Raw genomic sequence first — 15081 nt, 5'->3', positions numbered from 1 at the left:
CGCCATCCCACACGAATCCTGAGGTCAGCATCGTCTGCCATCCCCTTGCCACAGCCGCTTCCTCTCTCACACGAGATGTTTTCTTTGTGTCTGGCAGCTCCATTCCTGCGGAGCTACCATGGGAGAGAGGGGTGGAATGGAGGAGCTGGAGTCCCCCAAGGAGCGTGCCTGGTCCCAGGGCTGCAGACACCAGATTTGGGGTGATTTTGAGACACGTGTGCATTAGGGACTGAGGGTGCTTGGCTTGTGCATAGCCTTGCTTCAGCAAGAGCTTACACGGCCTCCTGTGCCACTTGCTGTGCGTGTGACTTCTGCCCGTGACCTGTGGGCACGTTTGGAGGAAATGTGAGTCTGTGTCATGCCTGGGCCATGGTGCTGGCCTGCGCTGGTGCCTTTGTAAGGGCACCTCGGGTTCCCTTCTGTGTCGGCGAGGCCCAGCCATTGTCACGGCAGTGCAGAGATGCTGTGCCTGTGCGCTCCCCGGGAACAGCGTGTCCAGAACATTTCCGTTTGGCAGGAGGTGCACAAGGATACAGGACTGCCAGAGCACAGCCGCTTCCCGAGGGCGTCAGCCTGAATTTCAGTGAGCGCACAGAGGTCTGCACTCATGGCTGGGAGCCTTTCTTGGAACATGCTGCTTGTATGACTCCAGTGTGGGCAGTGTGACTGAGAGCCGTGGTGTGCCATGCCGTGCCATCGGGACCATTTCCCTGCCATCCAAAGGATGGAGGGTGAGAGCCAGGCTGTTCCTGGAGCTGGAAAAGGAGCCAGACAGGCCGTAAGGATGGCTCTCCGTCCGCCCCAGCTCCCTGGCACACGGCAGGGATGGGATGCTCAGGCTCGCCGGGTGCCGACCGGCAGCGCAGGCCCTTTGGGAAGGCTGGTGGCGGCTCCCCGAGCAGCCCCGCGTGGCGGGGGCTCCCCGCAGCCTGCTCCGGGCGGGCGATGCCCGAGTGCCCCCGCGGAGCCCGAGCAGAGGCTGGGGCTGCGGGGAGCCCCCGCCGCAGGTGGGAAGCGCCGCCAGGGGCTCGGGCGCGCCCGGGGCTCGTCCCGCCGCCGAAGGGGAAAGGACCGGGAGAGGAACGGAGGGAGGAGCGGAGGGTGGGAGGTCGGACCGGGAGGGAGGGAAGGAGGAGGAGCGGGGCGGGAGTCCGGGCCGGCCCCGCCCGCCCCGCCGCTCCGCACCTGAGCGAGCAGCGGCGGCTCCGCGCCGGCCCCGGCCCCGGCCCCGGCCCCTCCGACGCCCGCCCATGGCTCGGCCGCTGCCGCTGCTGCTCTGCCTGGCCGCGCTGGGCGCCGGCTGCCGGGCAGGGACCCAGCCCGCCGGCACGGCCGGGCCCTCCGCCGAGCCGCTGCAGGACGAGGCGGACAACCAGGAGAACATCCTCTCGCAGGTACCGCGGGGACTGCGGCACCGCGGCGCGGGGCTGGGCACGGCCGGGCGGGGCTGTGCGCGCCCTGCGGGGCGCTGGCTGGTGCTGCGTGCTGTGGGTGCTCGGCAGAGCTGGGTGCTCCTGAGTGTGGACTTCTCGGCAGTGCTGGGTAATACTGTGCACACTCTGAGTGATGCTGGGTGTGCGCTGTCGGTGGAGCTGAGTGATGCTGCGCACATCCTGGGTGATGCTGGGTGTACATTCTCGGTGGAGCTCAGTGATGCTGTGCACTGGAGGAAGTTCATCACGGCGGGCACAGTGAAATCACTGAAGCCCATCAGGGAGCACTTCACAGACTCCATCCTATCATTTCTCCGGGGGGACTCAGAAAAAGGGAAACTCATTGAGAGAAGAATTGGTGGGGCCTCTTTGTGCGCCGAGGGGAGGGATCCGGGCTCTTTCCCTGCCAGTGGGATGCGGTGGAGGTTTCTGTTAGATTTGGCTGATCAGGCAGTGTGTTATTATCTGCCCTCGGAAATGGCTAACGCAGAGACTATTGCAAATGTACCGCCAAAGTTATTTTTGTGCTTGGGCTTCCAGAAGCGCTGTCTGCAAATCTCCGTAAAGGAAATTCCTGGCATTGTATAGGGCTAATCAGAAGTACTGCTTCACCACCAGGTTACGCTGCTTATAGGGTGGCTTTCAGTCACTCTTCCAATGTACCCTTGCCGGGTTGGCCTGTGTAAAACAGTCTTGCTCTAGGTAGCAGGTGGCTTATTAGGTCTTTTGCACACAGAGCATTAAAAGAAAGCAGAAAAATTAAAAACTCTTGTATTTCAAATTTTTTTCAAAATGGCATTCTGCACACAGTGCAATAAAAAATACAAAAAAAAACCCCAAAAAACCCAAAAAACCAAAAAAACCAACAACAACAAAAAAACCAACTGAAAGAAGCCAGTTTTTATTTCCCTTGTCGGTAGCGATTAGCTCTGTGCTCTCTAGAAAGCTCCTTGGCTTGGCAGATTCTGGAAGAGCTGGCCAGTTTCCTTGAGATTCAGGGTATCCAGAGTGTCCTTGTTTGGACCTTGAGCTCTAGGCCGTGCTTGTCCCTGGGTGTGCAGAGGACAGGAAGTTTCTCACTGCTGGTGACCTGTGCTCAGCTGCTAGGTGACTACGACAAGGTGAAGGCGGTGTCCGAAGGCTCCGACTGCCGCTGCAAATGCCTGGTCAGACCCCTGGGCCGTGGCGCCTGCCAAAGGATTAACGAGGGCGCCTTCAGAGCCGAGGATTTTTACACGGTGGAAACCATCACGTCAGGACCCAGCTGCAAGTGTGCATGCGTGGCCCCCCCCTCAGCTCTCAACCCTTGCGAGGGCGACTTCAGGCTGAAGAAGCTGCGGGAGGCAGAAAGCAGCGACCTGAAGGTAGGAGAGCAGCTTCAGCTCCTGACTCTTTGGGGACAAGGTCATCTTATGAAGCCTTTTTTTTTGCTGAGCTTTTTCTGGAAAAAACCTCTATTTCCTAACATTTTTCTTAAACCTTCTCCTAGTTATATTTATATCTGCATGCTTGATATAGAAAGCAAGCTCAGCTTAAGGGATTGAGTCGAGCAGCTGCAGTGGATGATTCACTTGATTCATCCTGTGCTGCCTGGGGTCCTCTGTGGCTTTCTGTGCTGAGAGCCCAGTAGGGACTGGGCTGCTCCCTGCCCTCTGTCCAGCTCCAAATGTCCCTGGAGGACAGCTCTGCTCTCCTCAGCAGCTGCCAGATCTTTTTTCTGTTGCAGACAGGGACTCCCAGGGACCCACGCAAAAAAGCTCATTTGGCTTCCATGGGCCGAAAGCTGCTGATGCGTCATCGTGAGGGTGTGATGCACAGCTGGGTGATGGCAGGATAGATTTGTTGTTTTAAATGCTGACACTTCTCTACTATTTAGTATTTTATCTCTCTAGTAATATATACTTCTTTTCCAAAAGTGACAGTGTTTGTTTTAAGTACTCCTGTAGTACTTTTACTGGATTCTTCCTTTTGCTGTTGTAGCAGCTGGCAGCAGACCCTGCTGGTTTTCCAGTTTGCTTCCTGTGCCACTGGCTTGGTCCAGTCCCGATGAGTCCCTGGAGTGGCAGGTTGAGTGCTGGTGGCACTGGTGCCCCTAAATCCCTCTCGGGTGGGAAGGGGGGTGGTGTGCAAGGTGCCGTGGGGCAGCTGCCATTGAGGCCACCACGATGGGCTTGTTCTAATTAATTTGGAGCTTGAGGATGTGTTTCATCTTGCCCAACTGCAGACAGTTAGCAGCTTCTTGTCCAAGCTCCCCTGCAGCTAGCGAAGATAAACAGGCACAGGCAAACAATCCATCATTCCAGGGAAGGATGACTCCCAGTCTGGAGTTGTTTGATGGTCCCTCTCTGGGGAAAAGCCAGGAGGTCCCACATGGCCTTAGATGGGAGTCTGAGCTCTCTGCAGTTAGGGGAGGGGACACCCCCGAGGCGACAGAGCCACCCCTGTGGTCCCTTGCGGGGAAGCAGGCAGAGCTCCAGCTCCCTCCTCATCCTCCTCCAGGAGGAGCAGAACTCCTGGCTGTCCCTTGGCTCCGGCAGCTCTTCCCACCGGGTGCTGCTCGCAGCCAGCTGTGGTGTGAAAGGCTGTCTGTCTGTCTGTCTGTCCTCTAGGAACTGGCCCCGGCTCCCCCGCTCCTTTCGCAAGGGCTGGCGGCCAGCAACTGCACAAAGTTTATCCAAACACACACACATGGGGGTGTTCTGTGCTGCCAGCGTCCAGCCCAGGAGCTGGGCAACAGGATTGCCTTCCCTCCAAGCACAGAACCCCTCCTGGGGCTGGGATCACTGGGAACAGCCCCTTCTTGTAGGACAGGCTGGGAAGAAGGAGAGGACACAGCTCCAGTTGTTAATCTACTCATGAGGAGCAGCTCCCACAACTCATCAGTGAGTGAACCCCACAGCTCTAGCAGCCCCAAAGGGTTTTACTCTCTTTGCTGGTCCAACAAGCGTTGCTCTTTCCCGGCCCAGCAGCAGGAAGGGCACAGGGTCATTTGTATGTTGTGTTTTACCAGACTTTCTTATGATCTGACACAAGAGCCTTGGGTACTCCATGTGTGGGAGAGCTGTGGGAAGGTCCCTCCCTTGGGTGGGCTGGAGGATGAGTCCCTGAGGGAATGATGAGAAAGAGAGAGAAATCCAGGCAGCAGGAACACAGCCCCGGGCAACCAAACTCAGTTGAATGCCTGCACTGGGCTTTCCAGCTGAAGGTTTCAGTCCCATCTGTGCCTTTAGTAAGGTCCAATGAGAATTCATGGACCATCAGACCAGTGGGAGCCAAAGTCCACAGTGGGTGAAGGGAGGGAAGCAGAGAGTTGATAGGAACATCAGTGTGGTCTTTGGGGGAAGGTCAGCGTTGGCAGGGAGGAGCTTTATCTCAGATCTATGTCTGTGAAATGGCAGCATGCTGCCTGCAGGCACAGCATGAGTTTTGGGGGTCTTGGTGCAGAGTCAGTGCAAGGAGGCTGTGCTCAGGATCATTTGCAAGGAGGTTAATGCAGTCTGCAACCTTTGTGCATTGATGGAAATTCTCCAGCCTGGAGGGAAAGTGGTTGTCTCCAGTGGCTGTCTGGCAGGCAGTGTGCATTGTATCGGTCGTCTCCATCCAGCTCTCAGTGGAAAGTGGATGCACAGCCATAAAACAGCTCTTGTCTTTTAATGCTGTCATTTTATCTGGCCCAAAAAATCTTTCCTTTGCTGTCAGCTCCACAGGGAGGTTGCAGAGGCTGGGGTGGAAACTCCAAGTGCTGCCAGCAGTGCTGCCTGTGATTCTCCCATGTTTATGAAGCTCTGCTGACCAGTTTGTAGCTGCTGGGAGAAAATGTCACTGCCCTGTAGTTAATTCCTATGCACTGAAAATCCTGCTCAGCCATTGGGGTTGTAGAATCCACAGCACCACGCTGGACATGTGGGGACACATGGGGACATGTGGGACCAGGAGGAGGTGGCCCAGGAACCCTTCCCACCAGCCATGCCGTGCTCAGCACTGTCCTCTGTGGTGCAGCACCAGAAACTGGACAAAATGCAGAACACGGGCTCTGCTGTCCAGATCCCCAGGGGTGACCAAGGGCTGATGCTGGGCAGGACACAGGCACAGGGGTGACTTAAATAAAGGGTGTCTGTGAAATGGGTGACTGCAAGAGAGAGCAGCATCCCTGTGATAAAATTTTTCTTCAGAATGGCAACTGTTGCCAGGCTGGCACTGAATTTCTATTTCTTCACTCTTGCAATTTGAGAGTATTTTAAAACTTTTTAACAAGTTTCTTCTTGTTCCAGGAAAAAGAGCACAGGATGGCATGAACTCAGAATCTGATCTCAAACTGAGCTGCCTTTTCCTTGTTGCCTCTTTTGCTGGCAGTCACATCACTGGTGGACTACTTAAGCCTTTGGGCTTGTGGGAGAGCCTGCCTAGAACTGGCAAAGAGAGCAGCATTTTACCTTGCTCTGCTACTAATCCCCAGCACCCAAAATGTGCTCCTGAAGCCCTGAGGCTCTGTGGAGGTGGCGAGTGTCACTCTGCATGCCATGTTCTGACCCGGGCAGCAGTGCAGCAGGGCTGTGTAAGGGCAACCTTGCCTTTTAATCCAAATTCTTGCACTCAGGTGGAGTGCACTTGACTTTTTGGCTGAAGAAGCTACACGGGGTATGTTACAGCAAGTGCTGTTGCCTGACTGTTCTCCCCTTGCCTTGCAGCTCTCCTCCATCGTCGAGATGCTGGAAAGTGCTTTTTATGGCTTAGACCTTCTGAAGCTGCACTCAGTCACGACCAAGCTGGTGGGTCGGGTGGAGAAGCTCGAGGAGGTGAGTCCTGCTCTCCTTCAATGGCCTTGCCCTCAGTGGGACTGACCTCCAGCCAAGTTCCTGCTACCTTTGGTGCATTCAGAGCCACGCTGCCTGGGAAGAAATGCTAATTAACTATTTGGCTGAAACTAAACCAGACCAGACTTGGATGTCTGAACCAGACCTGATCACAGGCAGTGCTCAGTGCATCCCTCCCCCACCAGCCTTGCCTGACCCTCTCCAGCTCCCACAGTCCCTCAGGGTTTAGACTGGGAGCAGGATCCCAACTGTGGCCTCAGCAGGAGCAGCATCTCCTTTGGGTCAGAAGGCCCTGCTGTTAAGTTTTTCCTCTTCTCAGTTTTACTTGCATGCTGGTGTGATGGTTGCTCTCAACCAGGAGCTTTTGTGCTGTTTGATGTGGGGGCGAGAGGTTCAAGGCTGGTGCTGGGGTACACTCAGCAGGACTGTGGGGAGCCAAGGAGCTCACATTCCTGAAGGACCAAGTTACGTCTTGGCCTGTGTTAAAACAGAGCAGAACCCTCAACCTTCCATTTAATTTTAGAGCAGACTTCCAGTGAAATAATTTTCACTTCCATACAGTTTAATATTTCTTTGGCTAGCACAGCGTAGGGTTTGCAGTTTAAGCTGTGCTCGGCTGTGTAGGAACAGGTTGCCAGATTAAATAGTGGAGTTTTCTCCCGTGGTCCGTATCTGGGACGGTAATTCCACATTCTTGTCGGAGTGGAGCAGTCCTGTTTGTCTCCAGCCAGGAGCTGAGAGGCAATGATTTATAAAGCCAAAATTCCACTTGCAAAGTGTTTCGGGAAGGCACGGCGTGCTTGTCCTGGGGTCAGGAAGGAGACTGCTGAGGGGGGCACACTTGCCTGGGGGGCTTTGAGTTTCCAAGCATGGAAATTGACCCAAAAAGGGTTTTGAGGTCTGAAAATAACAAAGCACCAATGTTCCCCTTTGCAATCCCACCCTCTTCCTGTGGTTTAGTGCGTTCTTCAATCATTACTTGGGTTTTCCGAGGGATTGTTTCAGGTGGTGTTATCACTGAACTCTGCTCCAGTATCAAAGTGGTCCTGCCTACCAGCTGGTTTCTGCAGGGGGTTCAGAGCCAGCAGTGCTGGTGGCACACTGGGCACATAGGGTGACCTCTGCAGCCTGGTCACTCTGCTCACAGCCTGTCACAGGGAGGCAGATGGGCAGAAAGCTCCGTAGGGCTGAAGGAGTTTGGCCTGGGATGGAGTTGTAGAGGTGTAGGAGCAGGGAATTCACAGGGGTCTCAAATTTCCCAGAAGTGAGGCTGCAGGATCATGTAAAAGCAGCTGAAGCTGCCTGCAGGCACTTGGACAGGATGGAGAAAGGCAGGAGAGGCCTTGGTTAGAAGGAGATTGCCCAGTGCTTGGGGCAGACCCGAGCTGATGCAGACAGCAGGTGTGAAATGCCTCCTGCTGCTGGCTTAGCACGCGAATTCCTGTTGGGAGGATGTGGAGGAGGATCACACCCTGCACTGGCCTGGGCTCTGACAGCAGGGACAGCTGAGATGCTGAACTGGAGCCTGGCATGGCTTCAGAGCATCACCCTCCCAGGCGGGTGTGCTTTTGGCAGCTGCTGCCCTGCACAGCAGCTGAGCAGCCTCAGCAGCATCACAGGCCAGGCTTTGGTGCTGCCTCTCTGCGCAGGGGGAGGCAGATTTCAACCTTGAGCAGGTCACAAGCCAAACATGACACAGGAGAAGCGATAAGGGCACAAGGCCTTGGAATCAGTCATCCTCTCCAAAGCAGGATGGTGTCGAGAGCTGCTCCTGCACTGCTCCTGGGAGAGCATCATGAGATGCCCTGCTCCTCTGCTTACTGCAGCAAAATGCTTGCTGGAGAGTCCCTGTGTCATTGGACTCAGCCTCAAATATCCTGGTAAATCGGTGACTCATGATTCTTGGGTAAAGACTGGGAATTCAGATACCCGTGGAAGGGGCTGGGGGTTAACACTCTGGTTTTGCAGAGCTTGGAAGATTTCATGAGTTCTGTGCAGTACAACAAGATATTTTAGACCAATGGTGTTGGTAGAGGGAGGGAACTTCCAATTCTTGGTCCATGGAATGCCTTCTCTAGTGAGGCAGCTCCTCTGCTTTGTTTTCAGCTCACAGCTGTCGCATCAGCTGGCAATTTTGAGGTCACAGATGGAGGTCACAGTGGGTTTAGGAGAAATTAATGATGGAACAGATTGAAAATGAAGGATCAGGGTAACCACCCCCAGTGTCTGTGCTAAAGTGCTTTGACTGATGTGCCACCTATCCAAAGCAGTTGCTGTTTGAGGTGTAGAAGCCCAAGGAGTGATGAGCAGAGACTGCAACAATCCCTTGGGTACAGGGTGTGTCTGTGGCTGGGGGACTGAGAAGAGTGAAGGGCTTTGCCTGCTGGGTGAGTTGCAACCAGCCCCAGCTCTGTCCCTGTCACAGGACAGCTCTCTGAGGGTCACTGGCTCTTGTACTGTTCCTAGATTCTCAGATTCTATGGGAGCAGAGGGTGTTGGGGAGCAGCAGTCCCTGAGTGCAGGCACTGTGTGGCCAGGCCAGGAAAGTGGGATTAATAAATGCAAGATGAACTTGCTGCCACAGGTAAAGGGCACCAGGCTGACTTAAGGTGTTTCAGCTTGTCTTTTCCTCTTCCTTTTGTGAGCTGGTGAATGTGGCTGAGGGTGGGGGTTGGAGAGCCTCAAGGCCACTCTCCCACTCCATGGGAACCTGCAGCAAAGAGTGGATCTGGGATATGTACACCAGGGAGGGGGTTCCTGGATCCCACTGGGGTCATGGGCATCTTCTTAGCAGCTGAAGTGCCTAGCCTCATGGAGAATCCCCAGCTCTGAGCCCAGGATGGCAGCACAGAGCTCCAGAGCTGTGGTTTGGGGGCCACAGAACACCCCTTGTCATTCAAGTGTCCTCTCCTGCTTTCCTAGGGCATGTCCAGGAACTTGACGCAGGAAGGCCAGCGGGCAGGAGCCAGCGGGGAGGAGGGTCTGCAGGATCCCCCTGGCAGGGAAAACTGCTCCAGGCTCCTCACCAACAGCCTGGCCGACATCGAGAGCTCTCTGCAGCGGGACGCGGAGGCTGCCTACGCTCACTCGGAGGTACAGCTCGGTGTCACTGCTGCTGCCCGCGTAGCCCTGGGGTGGCTTCTGGATGTGGCTGCTGCCCCGGGGCGATTTTCTCCTCACTGGAGTGACCCTGTTCATATGCCTCTGACTCCAAGCCGTGTGCCTCGGCACAGCCCAGCTGCTGCTGGGATGGGATGTAGGTGGAAGCAGGGGGAGCTTGCTCCCTCGGCCTCCCCCCTTCCCACGGGGTTGTTGGTTTTCGAGGTCAGCGGTGGCTGAGCTGCTTGGAAAACGTGATGTCATTGTGGGGCCGGCTGGGAAGCGCTGGGAAACAGAGCCTTTGATTAGCAGGGCTTGGGGCTCGGTGGAGGGACAGCCTGTCGCCTGCCTCCCCTCCCTCCCAGCCAGGCAATTACCCCTCCACCACCAGCCCCTGTGCCTGGCGGGCTCTGGGCAGGGGCTTGGGCATCCCCTGGTTCTGGCACCCAGCACCAGACTGTGGGGTCCCCATAAATCTGCCCAGCATGGGGACATCCTTTGCCTGGGGCAGCAGTTTCGGTGCAGCCCCAGAGAGATGTGAGCGGGGTGTTTGGGGAAAAGGTCTGACCAGGGTGTTCTGAAGTCCTTGCTGCTTCAGTGGGACTATCTAGGATGGCCCATGCTCCTCTGATCCCTGCTGGGCAGCTCCTGGAGTGTCCTGCCCTCACCCCAGTGTCCCTCTGCAGGACAATAGGAGGTGTCTGGCAGGGGGGAACAGTTAGTGCATAATTTCCAGCTCAAGCAGAGGTGCTCAGCTCCTGAGGATGGCAAGAGCCTGTGCTTGCCCTCCATCCCTGCTCTGCAGATCCTGTGTGGGGATGGGCTCCCCAAGCCCCTGGGGACAGTGCTGGGCTCCCACACGTGCACTGTGTGTCAGCAGGGAGGGAAATGGCACCAACTGTGCTGTGCCAGCGCTCCCTGCCCCAAGGAGAGCCGTGCCCAGGCAGGGGTGTCCGGCTGTGTTCCCAGCCCCACTCCCCTGCTCCCCACACCATGAGCTGAGCAGCTGCTGCCTGCTGGAGAGGAGCCAGCCCCAGCCAGGCAGGGGAGCAGAGCATGGGGCTTTTATTACCCTTAGTGACCTCATTTCCCAATATTCCCCTTTTCTCACTGCTAATTGCAGCAGGGCCCATCTTGTCAGCCAAATGGGCACCGCTTCAACCCTCAGGCTGGCTTTTCGATTTTCTTTAATGAGATGAAATCCTTCAGACCTGAGCTGTGGCAGCTGGTCCCTGCCCTGGGGGGGTTCCTGGTCCCTGCCTCGGGAGGTTCCCGCTCCTGCTGGGAAGGTGCCTTCAGCCTCTGTACCCTGTGAAAGCTCAGTGTACATTGCACACTCTGCAGATCAGCTGCTGGAACCAGCCCCTGGCATTCCAGGGAGTGACCCTACTTCTCCTGCCTGTCCTGCACCCCACAGCGTGTCTTATGGAGCCCTGAGTCCCAGAACTGCAAGGTGGCACCAAGGATATGCAGGAGCAGTGCTGGTCTGAAGGGCTTCCTATGGCAAAATGGACTGAGGGAGACCCTGAGGAAGGAGGGAGCTCAAATCCTTCTGCCCAAAATGGGGCTGTGCAGCCTGACCTGCCCTTTCACCAAAACATGGCATTTCTAGCCTATCTGCTAACAACCTCCTGTGTCTCTTCCAGGGAAAATATGAAGAAAGATTCCTGAAGGATGAAACCATCTCCCAGCAGATCAACTCTGTGGAATCCCTCCCAGAGCTGCACCTCTCTCTGGAGGAGAAGAAGCCTGAGCAGCTCTTGCAGAGGAAGCTGCGGGTGAGGAGCCGGCCTCCTTCCAAGCCCACCATTGTCCGAGGGGTCACCTACTACAAAGCCCAGTCCACCGAGTCAGAGAATGACATCGAGGAGCAACGTGAGTTGGGTATGCAGCCATGGTGGGATGGTGGCTGCATCCTGCAGCAAAGCCAGTGCCTCATCCCCTGGGAATGTGGGGGCAAAGTGTGTGGGGAGCAGCAGGGGGATGTGGGACAGCTGGTACCTCACTGCTGTGCAGCCTTTGAGCTGTGCATGCGGGGCAGTGTAGCATTGTTATTCCATGGAAAATCTCTGATAGCCATGGAAATAGCTCACTTCTTTGGTTCAAAACACCCAGCATCAACACCTTTCCAGAAGTAAATGGAGGTTTATTCAATATGCTTGCTTTTCAAACACGCCTGCCCGATGGCATCCCGGGAGGATTGTGCAGTGTTTGCTGTGGTGGAAGGCAGTTCAGGGCTCATGGCCCAAGCTGGGAGCAGGGGATGAACCCTCATGGACCGGTGGAGCAGGCAGCACGGGCAGGCCAGAAGGGCAGGTGCCCTCGCTGTGCAGACTGGCTCAGCAAGGACATCCAGCCCTGCCCTGCAGGGGTTTGTGAGCTCCTGGAGATGAGGAGGATCAAAGGGTGCCCGTGCTGGCTGGGGAATCCCAGTGATCCCTGTGCCCTGGCTGAGGCTCCTGCTTTGGATCCTGGGTTAGGTGAGTGGGATCTGGTTTGGAATGCAGCTGGGTCTCCATCCTGCCCATTCTCTGGGAGGTGGCAGGGCAGAATTGATTTCTGTCACCTCCCGCTCTGCCTGGCCCGAGGTGGTGGATGTCACTGTGATGGGGCTTCACTCACCTCCTGACATGGGCACTGTCAGCCTCCAGAGGGGACACGGAGAGGGAACACAGGTGGATTTAGTACCAGCCAGCCTGCAGCAGTGCCCAGGGAGCCAGTTGGAGGGGCCTGGCTCCCCTGGCTGCAGGGCTGACACCTGTGCCTGTGTTTGGCAGCGGACGAGCTCTTCAGCGGGGACAACACGGTGGATCTGCTGATAGAGGACCAGCTCCTGAGGCCCAGCAGCAGGGCAGGCGAGCCCATGAGAAAGCCCTCCCCAGTGGGGTGGCCGCCCACCCCTGGCATAGCTCCCACCACTCTGCCAGCTGCGGGCACTGCTGTGCCATCCACAGTGCCGCTGTCCCCTGCCACGCCAGACCCCACCGCCATGAGCTGGCTGATCCCTGCCCCAGAGTCCATGACTGCCCCGACAGGGCTGGCGGAGGAGGGGACCCCACAGCTCCCGGGCATGGCCAGCACAGTGATGGCCACAGCCACAGAGAACTTGCTCGTGGCCACCCCCACTGGAGGCTGGAGTGACATGGAGCCCAGCCCAGGAGCTTGGGTCGAGGCAAACACCCCTGCAACGCTGGTCAGCCCAGCCATCCCTGCCACACCAAAGGAAGGCCTGGAGGAGGAGGACATCAGGAACATAATTGGTGAGTTCCTGCAGGTGCTGTGCCCATCCAGCTTTGTGAGGGGGGGCTGGCTTGTGCCAACAGCCCGTCCTAATAAGCACAGCACACCTGGATTCAGTCACAGATGGGAGGTGTCATGGACATGGCAGCTGGACAGCACTTCACTGGGGTGCCAGGTTTAATTATTAACTCTGGAACCTACTGTAGTTTCCTCCCACCTTTAGGGGCTGGGTTGGGCAGAGCAAAAAGCAATGGGACCTCAGATAGTCAGCAGCCTCAGCTGGAGCGGGGACATGGCTGAGGCTGTGGGGAGATGTTTGTGGGGTCTGGCCAGTCCTGCTGGGCCTCACAAAGCTGCACCAGAGCCAAGGTGGCAGGGGGTTCCTGCTGGGTGAGCAAGGGGCTTGCGGGGGGGTGATGCCTTCAGGGAGAGCATGGCCACCCTGCCTCTGGCCTCACAAGCCTTTCCTTGCCCATGCAGGGCGCTGCAAGGACACGCTGTCCACCATCTCAGGGCCCACCACCCAGAACACCTACGGGCGCAATGAGGGAGCCTGGATGAAGGACCCCCTGGCCCAGGAGGAGCGGATCTATGTCACCAATTACTACTATGGAAACACACTGGTGGAGTTCAGGAACCTTGACAATTTCAAGCAAGGTGGGTTTGCACCATCTCTGATACCATGCTAGCCACCACTGAGCTGATCCAAGCAGCATCCCTGTTCCTGGGGATGCTGCATCGTGGAGGGATGATCTGCCTAGAGACCTTCCACTCTTGGGTGCTGACACCCGGTGTGCAGGGTACAGAGCATGGGACAGCTCAGGCTGTGGCTGGTGGCCAGGGAGGGAGTGTAGGCAGAGCTGTGGGCAGAGGTGCTGCTGGCACGGCCACTCACCCCACAGCAAAGGGAGGTCTCAGCAGCCAGGTGTGTCTGCCCTGCAGGTCGCTGGAGCAACTCCTACAAGCTCCCATACAGCTGGATTGGGACAGGGCACGTTGTCTACAACGGTTCCTTCTACTACAACCGGGCCTTCACGCGCAACATCATCAAGTACGACCTGAAGCAGCGCTACGTGGCCGCCTGGGCCATGCTGCACGACGTGGCCTATGAGGAGTCCACCCCGTGGCGGTGGCGAGGCCACTCTGACGTGGACTTTGCCGTGGACGAGAACGGCCTGTGGGTCATCTACCCAGCCATCAGCTACGAGGGCTTCAACCAGGAGGTGATCGTGCTGAGCAAGCTGAACGCGGCCGACCTCAGCACCCAGAAGGAGACCACGTGGCGGACGGGGCTGCGCAAGAACTTCTATGGGAACTGCTTTGTCATCTGTGGGGTCCTGTATGCAGTCGACAGCTACAACAAGAGGAACGCCAACATCTCCTATGCCTTTGACACGCACACCAACACGCAGATCATCCCCAGGCTGCTCTTTGAGAACGAGTACGCCTACACCACGCAGATAGACTATAACCCCAAGGACCGCCTGCTCTACGCCTGGGACAATGGCCACCAAGTCACCTACCACGTCATCTTTGCCTACTGAGACCCCCCCACCACAGTGGGGCACTGCAAGCCAGGGGCCACCAGCACCTTTTATTATTATTTTTATTGTTATTATTGTTATTTTGTACAAATTGAAGAGTAAATGATGGGTTTTGTTTCAAGCTGGTTTTTTTATGGTGGATTGTAGATCAATCCCCAGGCCAGAAGCACTCCCTTTGTCTTTGCTGTATCCTTGCTTCTGATTTTCCTTCCCAGGGGAAGGAGGTCCTCCTTTGGAAGGGCAGGCCTGGCTCTCCTACCCAGGGAAGAGGAGGTGGCCCAGACACCGTCCTCCTGAGGATGTTTTTAGCTGGAGATGATCAGCAATACACCCTGAACCAGTGCAAAGCTGCACGCACCAGGTCCCAGCAGGATGCTGCTGCCTGCCAGTCCTGGTGGAGGACCTGCATGTCCCATGGGAATGTCCCATCTCTCAGGACCATCTTCCTCTTCCCAGCTGACGGCCAGCAGGCCCCTTGGAGATCCTGCTGTACAACGGGGCTGCGAGCACAGCTCCAGCAGCCCCTGGTGCTGGTACTTATGTCGAGGACTGTCCTCTCCAGCCGGGGCTCTGCTCTCTGCAGGCCGCTCTGGGGGGCTGGACGCACCCCGAGCCCTCACTCATGCCTGGAGGGAGCTGGCGGCAGGAGGGGGATGCTGTAAATATGTGTAGATGGCTTTTGTTTGTTCATCTTGTAACCCAAATAGTTCCCCTTGGCATTTGCTGGTGTGGTGAAGGCTCTGCTCAGCTGGGCACTGGGCTGCCTGGGCAGGGGCTGGCAGCGCCCTCGCTGTGCCACTCAACCTCCTACATTCCCTCTCATGCCCATGCCAGTCCTGGACCAGGACTACCAGGATCCCCTCAGAGAGACACAGCCCTTGCCCTCCTGCCCATCAGCATCTTGTATTTACCTGCTGTCAGTAATAAAGGATCCAGTACCTTTGCAGCTGT

At 56.7% G+C, this 15081-nt stretch overlaps 1 protein-coding gene across 2 annotated transcripts; it reads left to right on the top strand.

The window, feature by feature from the left end:
• Positions 1-1129: 1129 nt before the first annotated feature.
• OLFML2B (olfactomedin like 2B) lies at positions 1130-15076 on the top strand. Of its 2 annotated transcripts, none has more exons than XM_077181880.1 (8): positions 1130-1394; positions 2534-2797; positions 6122-6229; positions 9170-9340; positions 10993-11221; positions 12124-12606; positions 13067-13243; positions 13529-15076. In XM_077181880.1, the coding sequence occupies exons 1-8, from the start codon at positions 1251-1253 to the stop codon at positions 14128-14130; spliced, it is 2178 nt and encodes a 725-aa protein (XP_077037995.1). In that variant the 5' UTR covers positions 1130-1250; the 3' UTR covers positions 14131-15076. The 2 variants fall into 2 exon arrangements, with proteins under 2 accessions (XP_077037995.1, XP_077037994.1); XM_077181879.1 differs by having other exon boundaries at positions 10993-11230.
• Positions 15077-15081: the final 5 nt, after the last annotated feature.

This window comes from Agelaius phoeniceus, chromosome 8, assembly GCF_051311805.1.
Source record: "Agelaius phoeniceus isolate bAgePho1 chromosome 8, bAgePho1.hap1, whole genome shotgun sequence".
Taxonomy (NCBI): domain Eukaryota; kingdom Metazoa; phylum Chordata; class Aves; order Passeriformes; family Icteridae; genus Agelaius; species Agelaius phoeniceus.
Note: the sequence above shows the minus strand (reverse complement) of the source record. Positions and strands in the feature narration are given on the sequence as shown.